The sequence below is a fragment of the Apodemus sylvaticus genome, chromosome X (genome assembly GCF_947179515.1).
Source record: "Apodemus sylvaticus chromosome X, mApoSyl1.1, whole genome shotgun sequence".
In the NCBI taxonomy this organism is placed as follows: Eukaryota; Metazoa; Chordata; class Mammalia; order Rodentia; family Muridae; genus Apodemus; species Apodemus sylvaticus.
The window spans coordinates 100,490,242-100,506,475 of NC_067495.1; the positions used below are offsets into that span (position 1 = coordinate 100,490,242).

Sequence of the window (16,234 nt, forward strand, 5' to 3'; positions counted from 1 at the left end):
TTTTAACTGAAATATTTCTCTTGAAAGATTTGGCCATTTCTTCATGTACAGCTGCTTTCTGAGCCCACTCTGTAATGGCATTTTGAATACCTTTCTATTAGGTACCCACAAACACAAGGCAGAGAGCCAATCCATGCACACCTTGACCAGGTTCCAGCCCAAATACATGAGGAAAGAAAAGACTTCATTTTCTGAGTGGAGTATTTAAGGAAACTCATTTTGAGTGTGTTTTAACTTGAGAACTGTTTGGGGGAAAGCTTGCTTTTAATCAGGATTTTGACTACCGACAGTCAATGAAAGTCAGTGAGGAGAATGGGTCAGGATGGAAGAATGTTGAGTTTGCTCTTGTCTCCTCTCAAACGGAGAGGAGGGTGTGACAGGGACAATCAGCTCTGAGAACTATTTTTCCCAAACTAGGTCAACCAGATAGTCTACTTGTAGAATATTCTCACTGTCGGGCATAGGGCACAGTGCAAAGTACAGTCCTGTCCAAAGGACACGTGTAAAAATTTCTGAAGTTTTTACCCACATATATGAAAATAAAGCTAAATGCAATAAAGCTACTTTTGATAAAGAGCTCTTTGTAACACCAAAATTCTTAGAGGTATATATATATATATATATATATATATATATATATATATATATATACATAAACCAGAGCTGATGAACAACTAGGAAAGAGCCTAGTTTTTTTTAAAATGAAGTTGCATGTTTGTGGGGAAGAAAACACAATAGCCCTATAAAAATTCAAGCTAGAAACCTTCTCACAAAATGCTTAAAAGCAAGTAGTGCTATAATTAATAAGTTGACATATAAGAAAAATATATACAACCATTGCTTTATAGTAAAATTTTGTTTATATTGACACTGAAAAAAAATAGCACAGTGAAAATATAGATTATAGGACTGGATCCAGAAGTTAGAGACAGATGTACTCCCCATGGATTTGGGGGAGAACTTGGGATGCAAGAAGAGCAAGATTATTGAACAGCTACTTTGAGGCCTGAGTGGATAGATTCGTAATGAAGAATTTTAGCCAGCTCCACTGCGTTAAACACCCTTAACACCTTAACAGATGTACTATTCCTTGAGATAGTTTTAATGTACTTAAAAATGTACATTAATTTTCAAGGGAAAAATAACAATTTTATGGAAGCGTGTAAAATTACACCTTTGACTCTTCCTCTCATGTCTTCAAATAACTGGACATTATTTTATGAAATTAGACAATGGTTTTCATTACAGAATATATAAATAGTCAAATAAAACTGAGCTTCTTGTCCTATGAAGAATGATGAGTATTTCTTTCCATCATAACACTCTCTAGAAGAGTCATGAAGAGAAAGGATCTTCTTGTATCTGGTGAGATAACTAAGAACTAACTTCAAAACTCCCTTTGCTGCAGTTTACATAGCCTTCTGTCACTAAAGAAGAGAAATCAGTAGTTGAACTTGTTCCATGAATAGAGCGTATCTTTTCAATCTCCCATTCTGACTCTGTCTTAGTGGCTACAGGAAAGGAAAGATTCTATGTACATGGAACAATTCGAGGCAAACTCTAAAGCACATGCAAAACGAAAGAAAGAGCGCTCTCCACTTGCCATTGCCTAAACATAGGAATATGCTTGGTTGGCACAGGTTGCACAGGCACATAAACAGTGACATCCTCCCCTAACTCCTACTTCAGGATAGACCCTCCTATGAGGGAACTTATTCAAAGACAGCCTAGATAATGTCTATGCTTATTTTTCCCCTTCCTCTCCCTTTTTCCTCATCAAAATGGTAAATTGGGAAAGGGTCATGAAATGCTCTCTTCTGGACATGACGTTTCCCTTGTCACAATGAACTTCCAGCAGCTACAATAGCCCACACAGGGCCTGCACAAGACCAAGATGCCTCTGAGCATTCAGTCATAGGTAAAGAAACATCCTCATGGAGCCCTCCTCTTCCCCGGGGAGCTACTGACTGCTTTCCATTTTGTGGAAAGGGGAGCGTTATCTTCAGTGATTTCATCACGAATGATTGCAGCATGAAGCTTTCAGTACCTAACTCCAATCCCAAATTCAAAGGGACAATCTCGGTTAAACCAAGTAAGTCACAAGGTAAAAGCAAAAGCTCATGAAAGAGCAAGGAAGAAGGGTGGCAAGGAGGGGTGAGCAGGCGTGGATGGAAAAGAGTGTAGAGAGCACTTGGGATTAGAGAATATTACCTCCGTGTGTCATAGAATATGACTACCATTTAAGAATGAATAAGTAAATACCTTTTTTTAAAAAATATGAAAGAAAGAAGGAAATAGCATGAATTGATAGGCACTGACTTAACTATTCTTCCCTGGCCTAATGGATTTGTTGTACCGCACAAAATAAATTCAGTTCAGCAAAACTAAACTCAATTAAAATATACTACAGAGTGAAGAAAATCAAGCTAATGAAAATCAAGCAAGCACTATTGGAATGCACTCATATCTTCCTAGTTTCTGTAAAGAAATAAGTATGAGAACTGACTTCTGAAATGTGTCCTGTCCTCTGATGTCCATATACATGCCATATACACATATGGTTGCCCTTGTGCGCATATATGTTCCCTTATTACACACATGTGCACTTATGCAAGCATATGCACAGGCACACATGCTCACACACACAAGAGAGGGGGGGCAGAGAGAGATTAATATGAAATATAAGATCATTAAAGAGCATAACATGTATTTAAAAGGTAGAAGAGTGGTTCGACTCTTTGGCTCTAAAATCTTATTCTAAATATCAGCTATGCATGATATTTATTATCTTGAACAAACTGTTTAACCTTTTTCTACATCTGTGTGCTCATTTGTAAACTGACGATAATACCTTTCTGTGAGAATTAAAATGTACAAAACCTACTAAGGGCCCTGTTTGTTGTAAAAGTCCTATGAAGCAGAGCACCTCTAAACTATCAACTTTCTGTGGTCATGTGAAAATATGATATAGGGGAAATAAAGAGGTGAGTGTACACTAGGAGAGATAGAAGCTCATTTTATGTTAGATATGAAACCTGAACTAGATCTTGGCATCTGTAGACTGAAGCTGACATTGGTAAGAGGTAAAGCAATGCCAATCAAGTAAGCTACAAATAACAGCATACTGAATAGTAAGACTACAGGTATTTGCAGTGAGGGGAAATTCAAAGTCCAAAAGAGCCATTCCAGAACTTTGCAAAATCAATAAAGTCACCATAATATAATCAGCAATCTGTGGATAGCTCTATATTTCATTTTTCTCAACTGGACATTGAACTTCAATATTTCTATTTTCTAAAGGATAAAAGGATCTTTGTGGGATTATTTTAAGCATCAGTTTCTCAAAGATAGTCTGCAGAGAGCACGTGGGATTCATCAAAGTGAATGGTACCTATGTTGAAACCTTGGCACATTTTATTTTTGTTTTTTTATTTTTGAAGATTTTCTGAAGGTTTCCGTAGCTACAGTTTAGATCATACCATCATGTTCAGAAAAAACACATCAGTGTTTTCTTCAGCCACCATGTAATCCCTGGATCAATCTTCAGATACACACTGAGACATGCAGCAGCTTTAGTGATGCATTTCTTCTGCAAACTTGTATAGCAGGATTTGACTAGCAAGTTGTTTGTAGGACCAGAAATTGTGATCTTATCAGTATGGGATTCAAGACTACTTTTGATGATGCAGAGGGTAAAAAAAGACTTCTGTTTCCAATCAAATGTTTTCAAATGACAAAAGGAACTTCTTTCAGGAAAAGCAATGTTTATCTAGTGTTCTGTGTTTATGTGTTTATTGCTATTCTATATATGCTGACTCTGATAGAAAACTAGATTTCTAGGTCAATACAAGAAATTTTAGGAAGTGAAATCATTTTATTTCAAAACAAGTGAAGTGGTTTGTTCTTTCCTTCTACTTAGCACAATAGAGGAAATAATGGACATTTAATTTTGAACTATTAATTTGATCCAAATGAATTCTTTTGCAACTATACATCCTCTTGAATACACACACACACAGAGAGGGAAGGGCTTTGCCTAATTCAACTCTCATGACATCTCATTTTACTGAGAATGAGTTGGACTTACTGACACAGTAAGTTAATATCCAAGGACTTTGTCTTTCCCCCTAGAGAGCTTTTCAAAATCCTTTTGTCGAGCTGAGATATGGAGAGTACTGGGTCAAGGAAAGCAGGCCATAAGCCAAGATCATCAGAGCCAATATAAGCAGCAAAGAGCCAGAGGCTAGAAAAGAACAAGGGTTCAAGGCAAAGTAGGTCTCATAGGCAGGAAGCCCACTCTGAAATAAACAGGCAGAGATTAGAAACTATAGAGGAACTGAGAGTCCAGAGACAGCAGGCTTGCAAAACAAACCACCATGGGCCATGGGATCATGAAGCCAAAGCTAAGACCTATCCTAGGCACAGAGACTCGCATCTCTATTCTTCTGTCAAATAATCAGCAAGTGCTTTTTTAAAAGAGGGGTAGAACTAGAAGTGAAATAGCTCACCCACCCTGTGAAAGTCTAAGATGTATTGTTCTAAAACACTTACTCAAAATGTTAAATTGGGAAGACTGTTGAGAGGAATTCTTAGAATTTCTTAATTGACCTATCACTTTTTAAAAGAAAAAAATAGAAGCTTATTGGGAGAGAGAATTTATGAAACAAAGCAAAACAAAACAGTAACATGGTAGGAAGGCTTAAGTCACAAATTTATTGTTCGGCACCACTGCCTTTCCCATGATGTCCCGTCTAGCCTCTGCCTAGAGTCTTCAGACAGCAGATATGGTGGAGAGTACTATTTACTGAGGTCTTTACCCTGACTGAATGAAAGGTTAAAAAACAATTAAGCAAGGTTACAGGCATGATGGGTAGTTAAAAGTAGAGGTTCTTATCGTTTACCCTAGGGAAAAAATAATAAAATAGGAACTTATATTGAGATCGAGACTATATGGCAATTCATCAAAACAATTCCTGTTAACTCTAAACATCTCATCCTCTACCAAGCATCACATCACTTGTCACACTGAACCAGTTGTAAACCAAAGCCAACCCATCATGCTTAAGTGTGAAAACTGTTCTTTTTCATCTTTAGTTGAAACTATGCTGTGCTACTTCGCTGTAGTGTTCCATTGTTCTTTGCCATCCTCAACAATGAGATCTTGAAAACACACACACACACACAAACACACACACACACACACACACACACACACACAGAGAGAGAGAGAGAGAGAGAGAGAGAGAGAGAGAGAGAGAGAATTTAAGGTACTCCCTTTGTGCTCTGTACTCTGTATCCCACCCCTCCCATCTCTTTCTAGCTCCCTTTCTTATATTGTTCTTATATAAAGTATCGACATATTTTTTTCTATGTCTTCTTCATGCTCAGGTCAGTTAATGTTTGTATTTACTTTCCTTCATCATAAAATGTTGCTATTCCCTGGGCAGTGAACACCATGTTATGCTCACTATCAAATATAATCCAAAATGTAACTCGATGGTTTCAGCTTCTAATTTAATTTTAGAAAATTTTGAGTAAAGGATCTCTCTTAGAGAAAGTAAGGGCTTTAGAAACAGGCTGCATAAGATCGCTGTGGTAGTTGGAAGCTTCTTTCTTTTCTAGATGCATACTAATTGGAAGGCAACTTTGTAATCCATTAAACACTGCTACGTATTAAAACAAATGAATTATAAATGATGGATTCTTTCTTCTGGTTTAAACTTTGACCTCGGTAAAGCCAGTCAATTTCTTTCTGGCCTTGTTTCTAAACCTTAATAGCCCATTCAGTTGATTTGAGACTGGAATTTTGGAGTAAGCAAAGACACAGACATTTTCACCATTATATTTTTGGTTCTAAGTAGGTACTTAACCTGTGGGATGATTGGTAGGAAAAGCTAAAAAAGGAATAAAAGGTCAACATAAGGAAAATAATAAAATATGGCAGTGCATGCACACGCGCGTACACACACACGCACACACACAAAGGGTGGATACAGAGACACAGGAGCATGTACTCACATGCATATTCATAAGCATACATGCTCAGAGGTGGGGAAAGTAACATAATTTTGTTATCAAAATAGGTCATTGTGATTCCCTTCATTTCAGCAGGGAAACCCTCCTAAATGCTTACAATATCCTTGGATTTGTTTTCTTTTTTAAATTCAATTTACTATTCGTTTAACTGTTTTGCTGTTCTGGGACCAGAATCCAGGCTCTTGCACATGATAAGCAGGGATTTTCAAACTGAGTTATATCTGCAGCCAGTATTTGCCTTCTTAATTATCATGGAAAGATGGCATGAACTGTAAGATACTTTAATTGAGACATTCCCCATTTACAAATTGTGAGTCTGCCCTTAATCTCCCCATGAAAAAAAAACAGACTTGATTACATAAAGAAAGTGACATTTTTACTAACAAAATTCTTAAATATGCCTTACAGCCTAAGGTATTATCCCTCCGTGCTCTGTGTGTACTGCCACTAACTGATTAGACTGCACCCTGTAGTTCAGGACACTCTCCCCAGTGCACATAAGAGATGTGTGCTCTGACTGGGAATTCCCTTCGTGGGAAGTGAATAAACCTCTTGAAATGGACAGACTTGCATGCATAAAGCCCAGTGGGAAATTGACAAGCTTTTATGTTGACATCATGACTACCCTCTCCCCTTTTCATCTTATCTCGTAAAAGCAAATCTAAGTGTGATCCCAGAGAAGAAAGGATGATCTCTGTTTATGGTAGCAGTAAGAAGAGGAGTTTGTTTAACAACTTCCTGAGAGTGAAATAAATAAAATTAATGTCATTCTGGCTGATGTTACACAATTTACACATTCCTATGGTATCTAGTTAGACACAAACACAATATAGCAGGCTTAATTAGTACGGTAAAGGCAAAGATCCTATTGTAGCCACTGAAAAATTCTTCTTTAAAACAAGTTTATGTGTACTTCAAGTTTCAAAGCAAGAGTGAAGTTTTGGGAAAGAAAAGCTAACTCAAAACCAGAGAAGGAGAATAGCTCCAGTACACATCACACCCAGATGTGGGCCTGAAGAGTCTCAGGGTTCTGCACGATATATATGTATATATTATATTTATTCATTTTTTACAGTCCAGTCATTATCCCCCTCCCAGTCTGCCCTCCAACAGTTCCTGATCTCCTCCTCCCTCATCTCCAAGAGGATGCCCCCCACCCCACCCTGCCACCCTCCTTACTCCCTGGGACCTCAAGTCTCTGGAGATACATCTTTTTCACTGAGACTAGACCAGGAAGTCCTCTGCTGGATATGTGTCAGGGGCCTCATAACAGTTAGTGTATGCTGCCTGGTTGGTGGCTCAGTGTCTGAGAGATTTCAAGGCACATGACACTTTTTAAAAGTGTGGAACTAGATGCTCAGATATCCTGCAATGCCTGAAAATCCATAAACTACAGATGGTACTAGAAAAATCTCCTCATTGTTTCAGGAAATTCACACTGAATATAGAGCCATAACTGTGAGCTAACTGATACATTCAAGAGATATTGGGTCTGGAAAGCTTATAGCTAGCATGCGGATGAAATTAAGATTCATAGAGCTCATATGTGAACAACTCTGAGAAAAAAAAAACTGCAAGAAACACTTGCCAAGTAGCAATATTAAAAAAAGGCAAGCTTGGAAGTGCTCTGAGTGGATTCCATTAGAGTTCTCAGTACTCAAGGTGCTTATCAAAAATAATCCCAAACACAGACAAATATACAGCTATGAAATTAGAAACCTTACAAAAAAAAAATGCTAGCTGCCATGAGTACGCTTCATTCACATAGATGAGAAAAGACTCAGTACATGAAGTAGGGATAATAGAAGAATCTGAGAGACATTAAAAAGAGTTTAAACAGTGTTTAAAGTTAAAACAAAGAATGTAGAAAAATGTGTCCAGGAAAGGTCAATGATGGTTGCCTGTGGCCTACATAAAATAATTGTCCAGAGGTTAGGGACATCTATAGTAACATCAAGTTGTTGCACTTGAGAAATTCTTAGAAAGTTCCTAGTAGAGCAAGATATTCAGATGTATGGAAAATAGAATTCCTTTTCTATTTTCACCCCTGCTTACTGCTTTCTCATATAAGCTAAGTCAATCTTAGTATCTTTAAAAGCTCTTCAAGGAATAATTAAATGGATTTGAAATGCAAAATAAAATCTCTTATCCACGTCATCGAAGCATGTCAGTCACACAACTGAAAACTCTGTGGTGCTCTAAAATTCATTTATTGTCTTACTTTCAACTTTCTCATTAATGTCATTGAAGACATAAATCAAGACTCATATTTGTTCTTCATTAGTTTTTTATTTCAGAAAGAGATTCTATAAATAACAATGCTCCAAAGAAATAAAAGTGTTCTGTGAGAATCTACTGACTATACAAGACTCACAACAAAAATATTACATTTATTCTTATCATTTTGTGTCAATTGTTTCCATCTTTTATTATCAGTAAAGTGTATAATAAATGTGTGTGTTACATGCATATTTATTTCTAACATACCAGTTGTTAAATGTTTATCAGCAAACTGCCAATGTGTATCTTTGTTTTTCTGAACAGTGTGTAATAATAATTATGCTGATTCCATCATTCTCCAACTGCTCTTCTTTCCTTTCTACCTACTTACAAATACCGCCCCCATACCCCACAGGCACAGTAACCCTGCAGCTACTACAGTCATCACAAACTTCATTGTATTTTAATTTCCTTATGTGACAAAGACATTTGAAATCCCCAAGCTTCATGGGCTTAGAATCAAGCAGAACAATTGCAATGGTTCTGTCTCCAGAAGAGGGGTATTGGAAGGCAGGGGAGGGAGAAATAAGGGGATGATAGGGGTGAAGGAAAGGGAAAAGGAGAGGGGAAGAAAAGTGAATCTTAGACTTGGGCTCTAACTCTAAGGACAATTCAGTGGGATATAAACATTTGTGCTACCACTTTAGACACATTTCTCCTGGGTCCATCATTATCTTGAGTACATCTGTTTTAAGATGTATAGTAAAGTAATAGTTGCAAAGATAATAAAGCTGGTTATGATTTCTAGGTTTTCAAAGTCTCAAGGCAACCTTTCAAATGTTGATTTTCAGAGAGCTCTTTGAGAAACAAAATTAAAGCAACTATAAGGCAAAGGAGGATCAAGCCAGTTGATGTACTCCACTTTCAAAAAACAAAACCTAACTGCAACAAGAAAAACCCACTTAACTTAGTACGGACAAAGTTCTTTTTGATATGGTAGACTTCTGAAAGATCAGATGCAAATGTGAATTGACTATTTCTACTAATTGGACACAGAGTTACAGGATGACTTTAAAACTCTCTGGAGACAAAACAATACAGTAGCTGACAGATGCTACTCCTAGCTATGATTCGGTGCATAGGGCGGATGTCACAGATACCTAGAGAAATTCCATTTAAAATTAATTTCCCATCAATCCAGAGAGCCTTCCCATGCCTCTTAGAAGAGAAGTATCTCCTCTTTAGCACATACTAAACATAACTATTTGATAAAAGATCCCTAGGGAACTCTCCTTCGAATGTGGCAGATGATGGCTGAACAGTTTTACTCTTTTAGGCCATCAACATAGGATTAAGGATATTTACCAAGCACTGTACAAAATAAACTTCTGAAATATCTATCACTTGTGTTTATTTAACAAGGATCTTTCTGATGGGAAGAGAAGAATTACAAGATAAATTGCCAGTACTTTGGATGCAGTGTCAAGGGAAAGGGCAGACACTGTAATTTTTGCTGGACCACTTCAAGAAGCCCCCTTTTTATACATTACAATAATTTTCTTCATTAAAATCTTGCCAGTAATAGGAACCTACACATTTTTTAGAAAGACATTTTAATATATGTTTTTCATCATATCCCATATATATATATATATATATATATATATATATATATATATATATATATATATATATATTTGTATACTGGAAGTTTCAGTGATTAGAATCTCTTAGAATAAAGCTTATTACAATCGATTAATTTTTCTGTGATCTGGTTTATTGTTCCTTAGGTACCTTTGATCTCATGGGAATGAAAAGCAGAAAAGTATAGGAAAATGAAAACCTGTTCGGGTTTAGAAAGCGTAAAATCTTTTCAGGTGAATCATATATACTGTAAATAGAAGAAAAATTTACAAGAACATGTTGAAAATATATTGTCCTACAGATGCTCAAGAATAAAAGCACAAGATTGACATGATCAAAATGAAAATATCTCTGTCTCAAGACCATTTCAGACTCCTCCTGAAATTTAATTTCTTCATGGATGATCAAGTCTCAGAAAGCAGAAAACACTGAGCTCAATTGTGATTGATGATGTATCTGAGTTCACACAGTACTTTCATATGAATTTGTCTTCTTTGAAATCCTCAAAATTATTACTATCTTCTGATCTCACTGCACACATGAGAAATAATTTAATCTAAAGTTAGGTTATCAGTTCACAGGCAATGTTCATGACTGATCTAAGCATAAGATTAAATGTCTTGAATTTTGATCCAGTGTACTTTCTATAAGGCACTTTTACACAACTTCAGAGGAACATGTGTCAATCATATTGTGCAGATTATTGACATTAGCAGTCTGGACAACTGCAGAAGAATCCAAAGATCCAGGACTTGAAATTTGAGATGGGATATGTCAATATGTTAATAAAATAATACTTGCCGATATATCTTTTTCGGTGTCTAAATGCAACCTATCTCTGAGTGTCTGTCCTGTACTCCACTATGCCTTCATATGGGCTCTAGCTCATACTTGGTTGCTCATTTCTGAATGTGATCTTCAAAGAAAGCTATTTTCTAGCTGTGGTGACAAAAGATAGTAGGATTCAGAAGTAGTTGATAGAACCTGAAAACAGTGGATAAAATTTAGGGAGAATGTTAACTTTATATGGAACAGATTAAGGATGGAAGCTCTACAAGGAAAATATCCTGAAGTGGTTTTGTCTAATTCTCTAATCAATCGCAAAATGAACTCGAGGGAGAAAATTTTATTTTATGATATAATTATGATTCATGTGTCAAATGTCAGTATTGTATTGCCTATATCATTCTTCCCATACCTGTTTACTTTGCAAGAAGAAAACACATAAAATTAATTATAGGAAAGATATAAATGCCTGTTTATATGATGAGAAATTTATAACTAAAATATCTATAACAAGGTACTAAAACTTTGCCTAGAATTATTTAAGCACAGTAAACAATATAAGGAATAACAAATATATATGGCAAGACTGAGTTTTGCCTGTAGATATGGTTTATGCTTATATTTATTTTGGGTTTTTTTATCTAATTTATTTTTTTTTTTACTTATTCACTTTACATCCTGATCACTATCCCCCAGTCACTCCATCCTATAATACTTCCTTCACCCCCCTCTTCCCTTTTCCTTTGAGTAGATAGGCCCTCCCTCTGGGTATCCTCCCTTCCTTGAACCTGGCACTTCAAGTCTCTATGAGGTTATGCACTTCTTGTCCCACTGAGGCCAGATGAGGCAACCCAGCTAGAACATATCCCATAGACAGGAAAAAGCTCTGAGGACAGCACCTACTCCAGTTATTCAGAACCCACATGAAGACCAAGCTGCACATCTGCTACATATGAGCAGAAAGGCATAGGGGAAGCCCCTGTTTATTCTTTAGTTGGTGTTTCCAACTCTGAGAGACTCAAAGATCCAGGTTAGTTGTGGAGTTCCTATCCCCTTTGGGATTCATAATCTTTCTTCCTCTTTTCTATAAAAGTCCATAAAAACTCCATCCACTGTTTGGTTGTGGTGTCTATATATGTTTGAGTTAACTGCTGAATGAATCCTGTCAGAGGACGACTTGATCCTGTCTATAATCACTGATAAGGTTAGGGACTAGTTCTTGCCCATGGGATGGGTCTCAAGTTGGGTCAGTTATTGGCTGGCCATTCCCTCAGTCTCTGCTCCATCCCCTGTGCCTGTATTTCTTATATACTGGATACATTTTGGGTCAAAGTTTTTGTGGATAGGTTGGTGTTCATATCATTCCACTGTGGTTTCTATCTGACTGCAGGAGGTGGTCTCTTCAGTTTCTATATCCCCAACTTAGTGAGTCACAGCTAAGGCCACTCCCATTGATTCTTGAGTGCCTCCTTTATATTTGTAATTCAAATTTTGAATATTAATTTATAAATTAAGATTCTCCAGAGAGGCAGAATCAGCATGAAGACCAATAATTTATTAAGAGGGTTAATGCTTTTGATTACAGAAATTGAGATAGACCACAGCAAGCTTTTGCAAGATAAAAAAAAAGGAGACAGTAGCAAGTCTTAAAAATTAGAAGTACGGAAGCTTGCAGTATAGCTCTTGGTACAGAACTTGAAGATGCAAGAGCTCTTGAGTGTGTTAGTGGCTAATTCCAAGAGCAGGTGTCCTAGTATCTAAAACCAGGGGAAGAAGAGTGTCTAAAGTCAAGGAGAGTGAGCATTAAATTTCTAGTAGTGACTATTTTCCATCAGTGACTCTTGTGTCAGGTCAAGTAAAGGACAAAACAATTTAACTGAGAAAAAATTTATTTAGGCTTATGCATTCATAAAGTTTAGTTCCTGGTACCTTCACATCATGCACTTGGGCAGAAACAGTGATGAGAGTTCTCCAATGAAAAAATCCTTCTTTTGTTTCTTGAATATAAATAGAAGGGGGTCCACAAAGGAGAAAGGGTATCCTAGAGCTCAAAGGCCTATCACCAGGAACCTTATTCCAATAGGCTTCACCACACACCTTTCAACAAACTCTAAAGTTGCAATCATAATACTAATCCATATAGGGTTCAAGTGATTGTTTCAGAGCCCTTATAATCTAGTTTTCCTTAGAAATGTTACTGGGAACACACGCTTAATCCCTGAGATATTTCTTAGTCTGCTTAAATTGAGAATCAAGATTAACCATCACCTGGCTGGGGAGATAGCTTGGTAAGTAAATTGCTTACTACACAAGCGAGAGGACCCGAGTTCACATTCCCTTCATCGATATAAAAACATGGGCATGGCAGCATTCCAATTTTAATCCTGGTGTTGACAGTTAATGAGAAGCAGGTTCCAGGGACTCACTTGCCATCTGAAAGGACATACTTCAGAGGAGAGTCTGTCTCAAAATTTTAGAAAGGGATAGAAGAAGCCACCTGACATTGACCCCTGACTTTCACTAGTGAGCACAAAACCAAAAATGCACATCCAGACACAAGTGCATGCCTTTCCATATACCAGAGGTGTGGAGAGGAGAAAAAAAAGGAGAAATGTAGAGTCACACTCTAGGCCCTCCCAGGGTGTTCTGTTCTAACACAGTCCTTCACTTCTGAAAAAGTCTCATGAATGTTACCAGAAATAATGATGACCAACTATCATTGAGTTATTCCTTAGTCCTTTCAAGACAACACCAAAATTTTACAATCATTCTGTCTCACTTTTCTTAAAGTAGATCATAATAGGAAGAAACAAACTAAAGTCTATACAATCTTAATAGCGAGTAGTCTATTTTGGTGTGTTTTCACACTTATCAAAAAATTAATTTATGCTCTTAATTAATTTTAATTTTAAAAGTAAGCCCATGTAAGGAATATCTCAAAAAAGGAAAAATAATTAGGCATGATTTTTGTTTTTTTTTTTTTTTCATTTCAGTCCTTAGAAGAGGTATAGTATCATTAAAATGCTGTAATGTGATAATTTATTTACTTTTTCAGTTTTTATATTAGCTTGAAATTTTATATAATTTCCCAAAAGCCCCCATAATAACTTTTTTCTCACATGCAAGAATTGTTGGAAAATAGGTTGCCTCTGAGTTTTCCTATGTATGCTAACTGGCCATCTTTGTCTCTCAATAACAAAAGGAAGACATTTTCTCATTTATCATTTTTTCTCTTTCTCAGGTAAGCCTCTGAACATCCCTTGCAAAGCCTTCTTTGGATTCAGTGGAGAATCTGGACCAATGATCTACTGGATGAAAGGCGAAAAGTTTATTGAAGAACTCGCAGGTCACATTAGAGAAGGTGAAATAAGGTATAGGAGTCCACTTGTTGATTTTTCTTTTCTGTCTTTGCAATTGATCAGTAAATCATGTTCATTGCAACTACCAACCATTCCATTCTCTAAGACCTGATATGTTGGAGAGACCAAGAGGCTATACCTCCTTTTAAATGCACATTTGCAAAAAAATATGCTTATTTGCAAGTGTCTAATAGTCTTTTCTGAGGTTCTTGGAAAATGCCATCAAAATCTAATGATCCCCTCAAAGCTGTTAAAGCAGATTTCATCATGTTTCCAAGCTTAGGTCACTGTTTGCATGCCAGTAAATTAGCAGAGCTTTAAACTTTGCAGGTGACATTTCAGTTTGCTGGGCAAATCTCTGTTTACTCCTTGGGGATCAAACAAATTTTGTATGTCATAACTGTAAAGATGTAGTAGTGGTAGAAATCTGGTACTTTGCCAAAATGACTGTTGATTCCCAATGTTTATTTATTTTCTGAAAGAGACTGATCCTTGTGTATAGCACCTCCTTCAATGTTTCTTACTTTCCTCTTACTGTTATACCATTGTGGTGTGTAGCTTTCAGTTCAACTCATGTGTTTTGTGTTTTTATACTTGTATCTTTTATTCATGAGATTATAATATAATTATATCACTTCTCCTTCCCTTTCCTATATCCAACCCCTCCCTAAGCCTCTCCTTGCTCTCTTTTAAATCCATGGCCTCTATTTTTCAATAATTCTTTATATATCTATGCTTATTACATATATATTCCTAAATACATAAATATAACCTGCTCATTTGGTATAATGTTACTTGTATGTATGTTTTCAGGGCTGACCATTTGTATTGGATAACTAAATGCTGTGTTCATCCTTGGGGAAGACAATTTCTCTCATTCTCAGTACCCTTTGTCACCCGTAGTACTTTGCTTAGGACTGGGACCTCCTGGGATTTCCCCTATCCAACTTATCATGTCTATTGTTATTGTCCTTGGTCATCTCCTGTTTGGGCAGTCATATTGGTAAAACTTTATGGGTGCAGCTTCTGAAATTCCTAGGAGATACAATCTCACAACAAACTCTGTTTCCATATCTCTTAATTTTTCTACATCATCTCCTACACTGTTCCCCAAACCTTAGTTGTGTAGGTTATTTTGTAGATTTACCTTTTGATTGGTTCTGCTATTCTGTAATTATATTTGTCAGTTGCAAAGAGAATGTTCTTTGATGCAGGGCAAGGACTGTGCTCATCTTTGGTTTTAAAGACAAATGTTGGCTTGGCATTGGTGGCTCATGCCTTTAATCCCAGCACTTGGGAGGCAGAGGCAGGAGGATTTCTGAGTTCGAGACCAGTCTGGTCAACAGAGTGAGTTCCAGGACAGCCAGGACTATATAGAGAGACCCTGTCTCAAAAAAACACAAAAAGAAAGAAAGAAGAAAGAAAGAAAGAAAGAAAGAAAGAAAGAAAGAAAGAAAGAAAGAAAGAAAGAAAGAAAAGAACAGAAAAGAAAGAAAAGAAAAGAAAAGAAGAGAAGAGAAAAGAAAAGAAAAGAAAAGAAAACAAAAGAAAAGAAAAGAAAAAGAAAGCAAGTATGTGTTGGGCATGGGGCATGGTGGCACACACCTTTAATCCCAGCACTTGGGAGGCAGAGGCAGGAGGATTTCTGAGTTCGACGCCAGCCTGGTCTACAGAATGAGTTCCAGGACCACCAGGACTATATAGAGAGACCATGTTTTAAAAAAACAAAACAAAATAAAAAAGACAAATGTTTGCAGTTAAAGAGTTGAGCTGGTGGTGTCTTAGGGTTTCTTTCATTACTGTGCAGAGGACCCAGGATCAACTGCAAGCACACACATGGCAGCAACCAAATATCTGTGGCTCTAATCTCAGGTTATCCAGCACCTTCACATAGGCATACATGCCAGCAAAACATCAATATAAACAAACAAATAAATAAATAAATAAATAAATAAATAAATAAATAAATAAATGTTTTAGAATCAAATCATGGTTGCTTGTATTAAACATTATAAAATGATGAAATATAGATCTCCAATGGGAAAATCATCTTGTATGTGAATTTTATCTCAATAAAACCATTTGGAGAGTATTTTGAGGTATGATATTATATAGCTAAGGCTAGCATTGAATTCCTGATCCTCCCTGGTGCTAATACCTTCAGTCATGGACTACTACAACAGGCTTTT

The 16,234-nt window shown here is 36.6% G+C and overlaps 1 protein-coding gene across 1 annotated transcript in view; it reads left to right on the forward strand.

Annotated features, from left to right (window-relative positions):
- Il1rapl2 (interleukin 1 receptor accessory protein like 2) overlaps window positions 1–16,234 on the forward strand; it is a 690,466-nt gene that overhangs the window by 621,956 nt on the left and 52,276 nt on the right. Inside the window, exon 6 of the mRNA XM_052170310.1 lies at window positions 13,928–14,057. Within this exon, the coding sequence (XP_052026270.1) occupies window positions 13,928–14,057 (130 nt within the window). The remainder of the gene's footprint in view (window positions 1–13,927; window positions 14,058–16,234) is intronic.